Source organism: Brassica oleracea, chromosome C3 (assembly GCF_000695525.1).
Source record: "Brassica oleracea var. oleracea cultivar TO1000 chromosome C3, BOL, whole genome shotgun sequence".
Lineage (NCBI taxonomy): Eukaryota > Viridiplantae > Streptophyta > Magnoliopsida > Brassicales > Brassicaceae > Brassica > Brassica oleracea.
Window position 1 is genome coordinate 23,926,679 of NC_027750.1, and position 13,916 is coordinate 23,940,594.

At 39.6% G+C, this 13,916-nt stretch overlaps 5 protein-coding genes across 5 annotated transcripts; 2 read left to right on the forward strand and 3 right to left on the reverse strand.

Moving 5' to 3' along the window:
- Window positions 1–57: 57 nt before the first annotated feature.
- LOC106328041 (LIMR family protein At3g08930) lies at window positions 58–3,681 on the reverse strand. Its single transcript, XM_013766397.1, has 14 exons — window positions 3,085–3,681; window positions 2,886–2,971; window positions 2,497–2,612; window positions 2,290–2,400; window positions 2,022–2,120; window positions 1,807–1,929; window positions 1,584–1,646; window positions 1,439–1,503; window positions 1,212–1,321; window positions 1,010–1,124; window positions 856–921; window positions 633–743; window positions 473–539; window positions 58–380 (listed from the first exon to the last, which is right to left on the reverse strand). Exons 1-14 carry the CDS (start codon window positions 3,432–3,434, stop codon window positions 333–335), a joined length of 1,530 nt encoding a protein of 509 aa, XP_013621851.1. The 5' UTR covers window positions 3,435–3,681; the 3' UTR covers window positions 58–332.
- Window positions 3,682–4,044: 363 nt separating this feature from the next.
- Window positions 4,045–6,365, forward strand: LOC106329059 (dnaJ homolog subfamily B member 1). The gene is made up of 3 exons (XM_013767634.1): window positions 4,045–4,271; window positions 4,447–4,847; window positions 5,736–6,365. The coding sequence occupies exons 1-3, from the start codon at window positions 4,107–4,109 to the stop codon at window positions 6,175–6,177; spliced, it is 1,008 nt and encodes a 335-aa protein (XP_013623088.1). The 5' UTR covers window positions 4,045–4,106; the 3' UTR covers window positions 6,178–6,365.
- Window positions 6,366–6,948: 583 nt separating this feature from the next.
- Window positions 6,949–8,427, forward strand: LOC106334015 (UDP-arabinopyranose mutase 3). The gene is made up of 4 exons (XM_013772384.1): window positions 6,949–7,278; window positions 7,360–7,607; window positions 7,682–7,853; window positions 8,069–8,427. Exons 1-4 carry the CDS (start codon window positions 6,949–6,951, stop codon window positions 8,408–8,410), a joined length of 1,092 nt encoding a protein of 363 aa, XP_013627838.1. The 3' UTR covers window positions 8,411–8,427.
- Window positions 8,428–8,874: 447 nt separating this feature from the next.
- Window positions 8,875–10,482, reverse strand: LOC106333526 (uncharacterized protein At5g01610-like). Its single transcript, XM_013771961.1, has 3 exons — window positions 10,362–10,482; window positions 9,419–9,473; window positions 8,875–9,348 (listed from the first exon to the last, which is right to left on the reverse strand). Exons 1-3 carry the CDS (start codon window positions 10,446–10,448, stop codon window positions 8,978–8,980), a joined length of 513 nt encoding a protein of 170 aa, XP_013627415.1. The 5' UTR covers window positions 10,449–10,482; the 3' UTR covers window positions 8,875–8,977.
- A 473-nt stretch (window positions 10,483–10,955) lies between these two features.
- LOC106330179 lies at window positions 10,956–12,190 on the reverse strand. Its single transcript, XM_013768707.1, has 6 exons — window positions 12,163–12,190; window positions 11,925–12,098; window positions 11,664–11,808; window positions 11,489–11,571; window positions 11,345–11,424; window positions 10,956–11,263 (listed from the first exon to the last, which is right to left on the reverse strand). The coding sequence occupies exons 1-6, from the start codon at window positions 12,188–12,190 to the stop codon at window positions 11,255–11,257; spliced, it is 519 nt and encodes a 172-aa protein (XP_013624161.1). The 3' UTR covers window positions 10,956–11,254.
- Window positions 12,191–13,916: the final 1,726 nt, after the last annotated feature.

The following is a 13,916-nucleotide window of genomic DNA, read 5'->3' on the forward strand; positions in this document are numbered from 1 at the left end:
TTCTGTTACAGTCCTCTTTAACCACAAGGAAATCTATGGCAGAGTCTAAGGCAACGTCTTGTGAGATGAAAGGCTTCTCATTACATAATCTCGCATTAGAACAGTACAAGACAATAAAACCAAGACAAGACAGGACAGCTAACAGTTGCACAACCAAACAGTAAATACATAATAAAAATAATGATTAAACAATATCAAAAAGAAAGAAAAAAAAAACTCATAAGCACAAGCAGAGTCTCCAGGTACTTCCGGTATGATCCGAAAACAAATCAGACACTTTTGTGTGGACAGCACTCAATCAGATCCCCAAGTGAAAGGGAAATATTTTTACATTAAGAAGAGAGCTGGAAACGGGCGCTAGGTTTCTTTCTTCTCCATCCCTACCAGAAACACAAGAAACAACATATCATTCATAACATTTATACAGAAGACAAAACTGGGGAGGTAACATGAATGATGAAATAGGGCTTACGAAGGCAATGTAATATAGGAAGGTCAATCCAGCCAGGATAACAAACCCGATTTGGAACACGTTGTACCTGAGATATCATCGACCTCTCTCAATAAGACAAAAGACAGACAAAAGTTTCAAAGACTGCTATCTGCTAAACGCCTAAACCGTTACTACTTACTTGTAGAGGTACTTGATTCCTCTAAGTGACTGCAATGTGTGGCCAAAGATCTCCTGAGCAGCAGTGGCTTGAGCGTAGTATCCAAATGCAGTCGCACAGAACTGAATCACACTGCAATTTTAAAAGAAGCATCAGTTACTTTGCTTGTCATGGACTCATGGTTAATATGCATATAGTGTACGTAGCAGCTGGATATTACACAAACAGACTTGGTGTAGCCTACCTGATGGAACAAAGAAGAATGAGCCCAACATTGAATAGGAAAGAGTTCATTAGAGTAGCTCCCCATCTGAAAACAAAGTTCATATGGCCCAATTAGAAATTAAAGATAATTGGAAAATAGCCAAACACTTTTAGAATCAATAGATGTGGTTTACTTCATCGGATGAATGGTGATGAAGACCAGCTTCAAACCCAGCATCATTGCCCCAGCGATGACAGCGAGTAGAAGGTAGAAACAGAAGAAAGCAAATGCAGCAGTGCCAAGAAGACCTATAGAATCCCGCACATATAAACATAGAGTCAGGCAGAGACATTAGGAACCTTAATATATATAAAGAACAGTAAGTAAGAACTTACCCCAAACGTCATCAAGCTTAATAAAAACCTCGTTAAGAAAAGGGGAAAGAGGAGGGTCTACAAGTAGATATATGATAATGTGTGCAACCCAAGCAATAGAAACGATCAATCTACAAAGACATTAAAAAGACCTCTATGAATGCTTATATAAAATCAAGCCAGTAAACTAAGGCCATAACACCAGAAAATAAACTGTGAAGAAGATTATTTTAAAATAAAATACTAACCCTATGATTCCAAGAATAAACTTGGCCAAGTATCCGAGTACAGTGAAAGCCCAGGCAGTTTCTGCCTGAAAAGAAAAAAAAGGCCATAGAATAGTTGAATAACACAAAGAATGTAGATATAGTTGTAAAAATACACTCTTCTTACTTTCTCTCCTTGTGGATACGCTTCTTCTAAGAGGTTCACATCTTCCTCCAATTGTAGCAACTCCTGCAGTTCAACCACATTCAATTATAGGATTAAGGAACCATTGAGAACTCAAAATCCAATACCTAGCAACTCTATATCATAACCAATTCTACTATCTCAGCAGCTTATGACTGCAAATTTGATTATGAAACAAAATTGAGAGAAGATACCAAGTATGTACCTTTTCAACTGCTTTGACATTTTTCCTCCATGCCCTGCCCTTAGCACCACCTTTTTCTTCCTGACGAAGTCCATCAGCAGCTTTCTTTAGTTCTCTTGCCTTTTTCCCTAGCTCAGTCGCTTCCTGTCAAACATTACGGAGTTCAATTAGAAAATGAGAGTGGAAATGACTCAAGATCTAGAAGACATGATTCCAGAGAAGAACATTAACCAAACCTTTATGTATTGTGATCGAGTGATAACAGCCTTTGGTCGCCGGATGAATGCAGTGATAAGTCCTAACGGTAGGCAAGCAATACCAACGCCACCAAATATCTACAAACATTGGAGAGAACAATTAGTTATCAGATTTTTTTTTAAAGGAAATCTCAAATTAAAACACCAATTAACTACAAAAGATACAGAACTAGATATAAGACAATTCTACCCTTATCCTTTCCCAGTATACGTAGCACTTCTCAGCAAGATAGAACAAAGCTCATACCGTGAAAAGAACTGAACCAACAATGGTAGCAAGAGCAACAACGTATTCTGGAAAAGTAGTACGCATGGTCCACGTTTTCTCAGATGCGACGCTAGCTGTAAATGCTGAGCACTGCATCGATTAAACCAGAGAGAGAGAGAGAGAGGAAATATGTTACAAGCTGAAATTCTTCAATGGCATAAACGAATCATGATAAGCAAATATTACCTGGCGGGCGGTGTTACCGATACATGGTTGATTATTTGAAAATTGCCAGGAAGTAGGGAAAGAGGTCGTGCCAGAAGCCAAGTGCCTGACAGAGAAATCCACCTTTCCAATAACACCTAACATGATGTAAAAGAGCATAAGCAGAGGAGAATCCAATGAATGCGAAATCAAACGCAACCATGAACGGCTAAGTAAGAGTCCAATAACTGAGGGTTTATAACTTCTGTAGGTAAGAAAAAGATGTTACCAACAACTATAAGTTATTCCTAGCAGAAACATGACAAAAGATCTCGACACAAGCCCTAATGAGGTAACTTATCAGCTGAAATCAACATAGAAATGCAGTTCACAGATGCCATATCATTGGTTTTAGCCAACAGAAGACTAACCGTATAAGATTCCGAGCACCAGAGCACAAACAACAGCCGTGCTTACCACCCAAAGCAAGGCACTTTTAATCCTTTTCCCCATGGTCCTGAAGAAAAAACAAAGCAAACACACAACACATTCATCAATCAACATTCAACCAAAACAAAATACAAAACAAAAAAAAACAAAAAGTAATTAATTTCATCAAAAGACACGAACTTCTCCTGGTCCCCTTCATAGAAAAACATAGCGAAGGGGATAACAAAGAACACGAGGATAGCGTCAACGATGTAAACCGCAAGCCAAAGATCCTTCATAGGCAACGTGAGATTACACGCGCCGTTGTAAATCGCGTGCCTACAAGCGTGCCGATTCGCCACGTCCGCCGGCAGCATGAGGATCGAGATCATGGCGATGGAGAGGCCGAAGACGACGACGAACTTGGGGAAATACGCCTGGTTCGCATCGTCGGGATGCTGGTAGTTGACGAGGAGGTAGATGCTGGAGATGAAGACGATGACGCAGACGACGATCGCGACGATCACGAGAGCGAGGTTGAAATCGCCCATCCAATTCGAGAGATTCCGATCCCGATTTGAAGATGTAGGGACCCAATTGAAAAAAAAAAAGCTAGGGTTCGAAAATTTGAAATTCAATTTGGGGATTTTAGCAGATCTGATTTTTCTCTGTTTTTGTTTCCCTCTGGAGAAACCAGACAGAGGAAGGAGGTGATGAACATTCTTAAATTACATAATTGCCCTCAGTTATGTGATGTAATTTCGTGAATACGGCGCCAGTGCCAGATGGCTTTGGGTATAAATGTCATTCTCAATCGGGAGTCCAGCTGTCCGAACTCCGAAGCACCATGATTCAGACAACTAATGAAAGTGATCTTCGGGTAATAAAATACCTTACGGGCTCAACTGTTCTAATATAGATTCAATGTTGGGCTTCTAAAACCAATTATACTATTGGGCTTTAATGAAGATTATGGCCCGATACTAATGGGCTAAATTGTAAACTAATAAAATATTTGTGGCCGCTAAGTGTAAATTAGTTGTATCCGGTTGACCTTGGTATAAATTCTGCACACTCAAACCGAACCGAGAAAACCGCTCGGAGATTAATTATCATGTTCGTTATAAATCTAAACCGGTACGGTTTGATCGAGTTGAGCTGTAACTGAAGAAGATCAAGTTGAGAACAACGAGGAAGCGAATCAAAGAGGAGGAAGAAGAGCAATGGGGGTCGATTATTACAAGGTTCTTCAAGTGGATCGGAGCGCTAAAGATGACGATTTGAAGAAAGCTTATCGCAAACTCGCCATGAAATGGCATCCCGACAAGAACCCTAACACCAAAAAGGAAGCCGAAGCCAAATTCAAACAGATCTCCGAAGCTTACGATGTAAATTTCTCTTACACAACTCGAGTTCATTACATACCCGACAAAACCCATTTCGTTTTCCATCGAAAGTTTCAATCTTTATCCGAATTTGAATATTGAACAGTTATGACATTCCGACATAACTGTTAATCTTCTGTTCTTATGATGTTTCCATTGATTGCATTGCCCCCCCAAGGTATTGAGCGATCCTCAGAAGAGAGCAATCTACGATCAATACGGAGAAGAAGGTCTAAGCAGCCAAGCTCCGCCTCCTGGCGCCGGCGGTTTTCCCGGTGGTTCGGACGGAGGAGCTTCGTTCCGGTTCAACGGTAGAAGCGCTGACGACATCTTCTCGGAGTTCTTTGGCTTCGCGAGACCGTTTGGTGACACACGTGGTGCGGGACCCTCTGGTGGTGGGTTCAGGTTCGCTGAGGATGTTTTCTCTTCTTATAGGTCAGCTACAGGAGGAGAAGCTTCTAACGCTCCGCCGAGGAAAGCTGCTCCTATAGAGAGACAGCTTCCTTGTAGTTTGGAGGATTTGTACAAAGGAATCACTAAGAAGATGAAGATCTCGAGGGATGTCCTTGATTCCAGCTGGTACTTTCTTCAACTCGTTAGCCCTCTATTCATTGTGTGAAGAATAAATATTGATTTGCATGTGACGTTGCTTTTAGAGTCTTTACTTAGAATAAATAGTTGTGTTCTCTAGGCCTAGACGTTTTTACCATAAACCTAAATCTGAACCTTAACTCGAACCAAAAAGGCCGAGAAAACCAAAATTCTATCTGAATCGTTATAAAAAAAATATCTAAATGGGATTTAAAGAGTTACGTACTACAAAATCCGAACTAGGATTAGGATTTGAAAATATCGGAAATTAGTTAAATATGTTAATGTTATTATATATGTTAAGGTACTTTATATATTTTAGAGTATTTTAAAGACTTGTGGTTTGTTTTATTTGTTATTTTGAATATTTTTAGTTAGTTCAAGTAGCTTAACTAGTTTTTAATTAGATTTTTGAATTATTTATATGTTTTGAGTGTTTTTGGTCAATTTTTTAGTTTTTTTTAAAAAAGATATTAGGCGATTTCAAACATTGGTTATAATCCGATTCGAACCGAAGCCAACCCAAAAATTAGTAAAACCGGAATGGAACTCTTGTGAATGTAGCACTGAAAATCCAAATCAACTGAACCGAATCTGAATCGAATCCGAATGGTACATCGAACGCCCAAGCCTAGTGTTCTCTGTTACCATGTCTCAGTTTTTTTAAATCTAGAGATTGGGAAGTGGATTAGTTATATAAAGATGTAACGCTAGATATTAGTCGTTAGCCCATTGGATAGATTTTGTTGGACGTTTGGGATCATGAACAGTGAGCTATATGAGTTCTGTTTTACTAGAGTTGTTCAGCACTTGGCTTAGTGCACATTCTCATTTGCACTTTTGAGACATTAGTGCTACTTCTTTGTTACAACGCAGGAGACCCACAACAGTCGAAGAGATCTTAACGATAGAGATCAAACCAGGATGGAAGAAAGGAACCAAAATAACCTTCCCTGAGAAAGGAAACGAGCAGCGAGGAATCATACCCTCAGACCTTGTGTTCATAGTCGATGAGAAGCCGCACGCTGTGTTCAAGAGAGACGGGAACGACCTTGTGATCACGCAAAAGATCCCTCTCGTGGAAGCCCTCACGGGGTACACTGCTCAGGTCACGACTTTGGATGGGAGAACGCTAACGGTTCCGGTCAACAACGTGATCAGCCCTACCTATGAAGAGGTTGTGAAGGGCGAAGGCATGCCGATTCCTAAAGACCCGTCGAGAAAAGGGAACTTGAGAATCAAGTTTAACGTTAAGTTCCCGTCGAGGCTAACGACTGAGCAGAAAACTGGAATCAAACGCATGTTTTCGTCTGCTTAGATGTGATTTAACTTAAAACCATCTCTGTCTTTCTGCTACGTTTGGTTTTAGTTATTTTGGTTGGATCTTTGGGCAGTTGTTGTGAACTGCGTAGGCCGTGTAAGTGTTTTGTCTTGGGACGTTGTGAGATCATTAACTATGTAGTTCTTACTTCACATAAACTATGTATCTCTATTTTTTGTTCTTTACTTATAAGTTGTATTTAGATTGAATAAAAAGAACTAGTTAAAGATTCTTTACTTTTGAAAATTTTGATTAGTCTTCATATAAACTGTTCTTTTCTATGCACACCTCAATAAAAAGATCTTAAAAATAGTATTGATAAAAACGTTTTAGTACAACCTTTATATGGTTGGTTGTTCTAACAATCTTTCACATGTTTCTGTTTGTAACGCCCCTTGAGGAGATGGATAAAACCAGTCCATGGTCAGATGACTAAGGTTTAGAGAGTTAGAGTGGGTGAGACTCGTGAACTTGTTTGTGACAACACATGAGCACATTTCCTTCGTGCTTCTACAAAACATATAATATCAATATATATAAACATTATTGTAATGTAACAACAGAAAAGAAGAAACATCAAAGCATGTTTTGGCGTAAGAACACGAGAGTTATACTATGTACACTTCCTGTTAACAGTAGAAATGATTCGTGTCCGCATCTCATGTGTGTATAAAATACCAAAGAAGTCATCCTCATTATCATACATCTCTCTCCTTGTCTTTGCTTCTTTGTTCTTGAGCTTACTCATTTGTGTCCTATTCATTTCACATGGCGCAACTGTACTCTTCCGTGAAACCCACACCAATGCTCAAAGATGAGCTAGACATCGTGATACCAACCATCCGAAACCTTGATTTCCTCGAGATGTGGCGACCCTTCTTTGAACAATACCATCTGATCATCGTTCAAGACGGTGATCCTTCAAGAACCATCAACATTCCTAAAGGTTTCGACTACGAGCTCTACAACAGGAACGACATTAATCGAATCTTGGGTCCCAAGTCTTCTTGCATTTCCTTTAAAGACTCCGCTTGTCGTTGCTTTGGTTACATGGTCTCCAAGAAGAAATACATTTACACCATTGATGATGATTGCTTTGTAAACACCCCTCTCTCTCTCTCTCTCTCACTATATCAAACGATTATGATCTCAAACGTTGACAATAACTATGCAATGTAGGTTGCAAAGGATCCGTCCGGAAAAGAGATCAATGCGCTTGAGCAGCATATCAAGAACCTCTTAACTCCATCAACACCGCATTTCTTTAACACACTCTATGATCCTTATGGTGATGGAGCAGACTTTGTTCGTGGATACCCTTTTAGTATGCGTGAAGGTGCTATAACCGCTGTCTCTCATGGTCTTTGGCTCAACATCCCTGACTATGATGCTCCTACTCAGCTCGTGAAGCCTCTTGAAAGAAACTCCAGGAAATTTTATCTTCCAAATTGAAAGCTTAAACAATGAAGTAATGCTTTTGTTTTGCTTATTGGTTTATGTGCAGGTATGTTGATGCGGTCATGACCATTCCCAAAGGAACTCTCTTCCCTATGTGTGGTATGAACCTCGCTTTTGATAGGGAGCTGATTGGTCCTGCTATGTATTTTGGACTTATGGGTGATGGGCAGCCAATTGGACGCTACGACGATATGTGGGCTGGTTGGTGTGTCAAGGTAAATGCACTCGCTAGATCCGAGGTCATTAGCTCAACTGGAAAGGACTATGACCATTGTGTCAAAGATCTCTTGAGTGACCGTTAGAACGAAACTAATATTACATGTTGTTGTGCCCGAACCTCCTGATATTCAAAAAAACAATTCTCTAGCTAGGTTGGTCAAATGCAACTCTTATTCATTGGTTTTGTGCAATGGTTAAACAACAAATGTAGGTGATATGTGACCACATGGGATGGGGAGTGAAGACGGGTTTGCCTTACATATGGCACAGCAAAGCCAGCAACCCGTTTGTGAACCTGAGAAAGGAATACAATGGAATCTTCTGGCAAGAAGAGGCGGTACCTTTCTTTCAATCTCTTACTCTTCCTAAAGAATGCACTTCGGTGCAGCAATGCTACATGGAGCTGGCTAAGCTGGTGAAAGAGAAATTGGGGAAGGTGGATCCTTACTTCACCAAGCTTGCGGATGGAATGGTCACTTGGATTGAGGCTTGGGAGGAGCTTAACTCTCCAGATGGAACTGAGGCCAAGGCACCAAAGGGAAAAGATGAGTAAAAGTGAAGGTCACTGAGTAAGGCAAAATGGTATTGTTACTAGAAGATGAGGGCTTGTTAGTCACATCCTCTTTTAATTGTTGTTGCAGTTGCTATTATTTTGCATTTGTATTTGTGTTGTCATTTCATTGTTCTATGTAGCTTTTGTTTCTATTTATGAATTATCTATCATTTCTGTGTTTCCTTCAAATGTGCCAATAGTGTGTTGAAAGATAGGTTTTTATCTTTCAAGGTAAAACCAATTCAGTTCATCAGATTCAAGAACACCAAAGTTGATTGCATCTACAAAGACCGAATTAAAAGACATAGAGCTTGAAATATATCACCGTTCGGTTCTCGGTTCTAGAGATATATGATCCGTTCGGATAATTCATAGTATCCCAACCCGAACTAAACCTTATTTTTCGATTTGGTTCCATGTATAGTAAAACCAATTCAATTCATTAGATTCATGAACACCAAAAAAGTTGATTGCATCTACAAAGACAGAGCTTGAAAGATAAGAAGATTGAAATATAGGACATAAGAGATAAAGAGAATAAAAGAATTGGTTTCTGCAAAAACAGAGCTAGAACTTGTCAATCTCAACGCCATCTCTCAAAACCTCATAAGCATCACGGCTTCTGCTTTTCTTCACCCCCGCGTTGAAATGGATCTTCGACGAGTCTGCTGAGATGCTTGTGACTTTAACCCATATCATTACTTTAGTTTTGATCCCTTCAACATCAGCTAGCTTTCCTTTCTCGAGAAACCCTGTAACCGTTGTGGTGAACCTCAAGACTGATGAATCTTTGTAGCCGACTTCGCAGATTGTTGGAATGAAGACGGTGAGTTTCTTTGTCTGTTCATTGAACTCGTAGTTGGTTGCATCGCGTGGAAAGATCCCAATAGGCAAACCAAACTCCTTGAGTAACTCGGGTAATGGCTTCTGCATTTTCCCTGTTGAGCTCTTTTCTTTGAGTGTCAAATGGAAACAGAGATTGATCGTGGGAGAAGAAGAAAAACTGACCTTTGATTTTGTTCACCAACCATTTTGTTCCTCCTTGGATGCTGTTAGACAGAGACTGGAAGGGAAAAAAAAAAATGTTGTAGAAAACGCAAGATCAACATATCATTAAACAGAGCATGTTCTGGAGAGATTTAAGGAGCTTGACTTGCAAGCAATCATAGAATGAGAATCACGAGGGAACCCTAACGAGAATCGCTAGACTACATCTTTTGCGCTAATACAGATCATGATCTGGAGAGATTCAAAGAGCTTGACTTGCAAGAAATCACAAAATGAGCATGAAGATGAGAATCACAACGGATCTCCAATGAGAATCGCTATCATTAACATGATACTATCACAGAAAGGAATATCAAATCTGAAAACTGAAAAAGTTTCTACTACTTATCTACTCTTCTTAATCTTCTTCCTGCTAAGCCGCAAATTCACCTAATCTTACCACAAATTGGAGAATTGCAGTAACGCAATCCTATGAACATACGATAGAAAATGCAGAAAATGAAGCGCAATGTGATATGATTAAACCACCATTTACCAGACTAAGCGACACAGATCAATTGAAAATCCACATAACCCTAAGATCGATCAAAACACGGTATAAAAGATGAATCAACATTCTCAAGAGCATCTGATCGAGATCAACAGAGAGCTTGGCTCGCAAGAAACAACAAAATGAGCATGAAAATCACAACGGATCCTATGAACGTACGACATAAAATGCAGGTGAAGATTCAACGAGCTACACCATCATTTAAGCGACACAGATCAATTGAGAATCTACATATACCCTAGATCGATCAAGCCACGGTACGAAAGATGAAGCAAAACATTCGAGGTCAGAGATCGAAATACGATGTTGGTGAAATGATTCACGACGAGGGATCAAAAGCAAGTAGTAGTAGTAGTAGTAAGTGAAAGGAGTAGAGTGACGGACGAAACGTACGTTGATATCGTCACCAACGGAACCGAGCTGCTTGTTCGCCTTCTGACCTAACCAGTAAGATCCCACCTTGTTCAAGATCTGTTCCATTCTCTCTCTCTCTCTTGCCGAGATCGGAGGAAGCAAGCTTTTCTATCACTGATTCATTTCATCTCGTCTCTTATTTTTGGAACACTATAGCATCCACTAAATTATTTACACGTAGCAATATGATCTCATTCATTTCATCTCGTCCCTTTTCTTTCCCAACACCATAATAACTAACAGCCAACTTTCTTTATGACTAATCTAATGAAATGAAGGTCCATAGACTACTAATAAGAGCATCATGTATACCAGTGAACATCTTTTCCACTCAAAAGAAGCTTTGCATGAACAGGTTCAGTGGAGACATCACTAGCAGGTTCCATAGTTTAATGGAGAAGCTAGATAATAGCCAGCTAGAATGTAAGTATACTACAACACTTCCTTTGAGACTGTACAAACTAAATCGGAACTTGCATCAGTCTGTACAAAAAGATTTATCAAGAAAATAGCAAATAGCAGCTGATGATTTTGGATTTTACAGGTTACACTGCACCAAAGAGAGAATACCACTGAAACATTAATGTACATTTTTCATAGATGAATGATGATATATTACATGAGAAGAAGATTCGTGATCAAATTACTAACTAAGCAGGAAGGTTTCTACAACATCTGAGGAACCGTAGAGATGGTTAAAGAGCTTTTGGTTGCTAAGCTAAAAACCAAGACTGTTCAGACAAACACATCAAACAAATGAACTCAGTGCTCTGTCTATTGCTTGTTAATGATGCTCCACATACTGTTACATGACTCATGGGCCGTCATTTTATTTGTCTCTAATTGGAACTTCTCATCTCTTTTCTCGCGATCTACCATATCTAATGAATACTTTAAATCAAGGATTCAAAGGAATGAGACTCGTGATGTAAAGAGACGATGAAAAATGAAAAAAAGGATACAGCCTGAGATCTTGAATGGATCATTAACGTCTGCTTCTGGTATAACCTTTGTGACACACGCATACATAGAAAGCTTCTTCCTGCAGATGAAAAGAGGGTCTGAGAAACCAATATCTACCAATCAATATGGTTTGCGAATCTTACTCTCTTTTCTCTTTAAAGACTGCCTCTTTTCATCAATGGAAGCCCATTGGGCCTTCAGGTCTTTGAGTTCATCAGCGACGACTGTTTTGACAGAACAAAAGACTCTTCATGTCACTGAAACCAAACGGAGTAATAACAATAATTTAACTGAAGCTAAAGTATACTATACACTTATCTACGCTCGGCATTTATCTTGCGTTCTAGCTCCATATCTTCATCAAGCTCTCTCTGAAGACGCTCAATCTCGTCATCTCGAGCTGAAACATCTGAATAAGCTTCATCTGCTTTCTTCTTATAAGCTTCTAGCTTCTTCTTACAATCTGCATTTGAAAAAAAAAAAACAAACAAACAAACAAATCGAATACTTTTATATGGTTAAGTCTTGTAAAGTATCAGTCTTTCGAAGATTTCTAGAGACCCAATTCGAGAAATTTACCTTTGATAGATTCCTGAATCCGATTGAGATCCTCGTCGCAAGCGAAGTGGAGAGCTTCTGAGTGGTCGAAGCTTTGCGATACGACGTCGAACCCGTTCTTGGAGTTCAGTAAGTTGATCAAATCGTCTCCGAAGGAGATTAGATTTTGAATATCAAAATGTGGGCGCAGATCAACTTATATAATTGGCTAGCCCAAATTCTCGTAATGGGCTAATCAAATTTGTGCGTTCAGTATGACTTCCGTTTATTTGTCTAAGTAATTTCATTTTGTGCACGTTCTCGTAATGGGCTAATCAAATAGCAGGCTACACAAATGGTCCAAAAGACCTTCAATTTTAACCTTTTTTTTCTTATTCCTCTTACAATTTCGGAATGTAAAGAGCCAGTCCCGTCCCAAAAGAGGCTCAAAAGAAAGAAGCTTTTTCTCTCCTTCTGCTCTGTTCCCTCTCATTAATATTACACAGAGGAAGCGTAGAGAGAAATCTCTGGCCGGTGTTTTCCGGCGAAACTCTGCCCATGGCCAGTGGCGGACCCAGCCCCATTTTTTAAGGGTGTCAAATATACTAAAATAAGTAAAAAAAGGTAACACCAACGGGGGGTCACGAGGGGGGGGCTTTTCACCAACTGAGCTACGATTTCCTCTTGCCCAATGAAAAAAACTCTTTAATATGTATATTTAACCTGTTGCAGGTGCAACCCCTTCCTAACACGTGGGTCCGCCTCTGCCCATGGTTGGGTCTCTCTTCCGGCGTCGCACCTTCTTCACGGTGGACGGCTGGCTTTGGCTCCGGTTGCTCGCGTTCTCTTTGACAGAGCTCCTGGCTCTTGGCTCCGGTTGTATCGCCTTCTCTTTGGTGATAAACCGACTCTTGGCTCCGGTGACGGTCGCCTTATCCTTGCGACGTTGCTGGCTTACTACCGATTATCTTCCGGTTCTGGTTGATCTTCGCTTCCATGTTCTCCTTGCTTCCTTTGAACCCGATCTCAACTTGTTTCATTCAAAGTAAATCGATGTTTGTGGTCGTTGGTGGTTCGATTGAAGTTATTTGAAGTGAAGAAAATATAGCTTCGGTTTTGGCTCGATTGGTGGCTCTGTTCAGAGTAGATTCTCCGTTACAGTAGATTGACTCTCCTCGTTGATAGAGCTCCGAAGTTACAACCGGTGGTGTTGTAGATAGTAGTGTCTTCAACTTCTAATGTCGTCAACGGTGAGGCGTTTTGATTGGACCCTTTTTCCGGTTGTTTCTGGTGGGCTTTCCGATTAGATCTTCGCCGGAGATGTCCTTGTCACTGAAGTGCGGTGGTGGCTTGTTTCGCGGGCACGTGGCCTGACTCGCTAGTAGCAACACGTGCATCTCAAGTCGGTTCCGACTTCGGTTGGACTCTTTTTTGGTTGTTTGCCTCGCTTTTGATAGGCTTAGAGGATGATTGGGAGGAGCTGTAGCTTTATATTTTTGCTTTAAAAATAAATCTGTAGATTTTTTTTGCCGTGGTTGTAGATAATTTTGTGGTAGAATATTAGCTGTAGGTTTAAAAAGATTCAAAGACTTAAATATAAATTTTCTAAAGCAAAAAATAAGTGCTCTAGATTTATGACTTTCCACAGCTAAAAATAAATAAAAAAGAAAGAAAAATATGTAGCTTTAAAAAATCTTTTTTTTTTTTTTTGGTAAACGCTTTAAAAAATCTTTACAAAGCATGATTGACAAAATTTTGGTCTGTATAAATAATTTAGGCTGCAGAGAGATCTTACAGCATTTCTAAAGCACTTGCCAATTTGATATCTTTTCTTTTTTCTTGTACTTTTGTGCCTTGGTCCTTTGTTCAATAAGAGCAAAACAATTGAGAAAAAAAAGTGCCAGTCTCGTCCCATAGCTTAGACGGGCCTAAAGCACGTACAATTTAAATATATTTTTTATACTTATGATAAAACCTAATCTATTATATTTACAAAAAAAAACTTAACACTAAATATTAATGAGAAAATAAAAA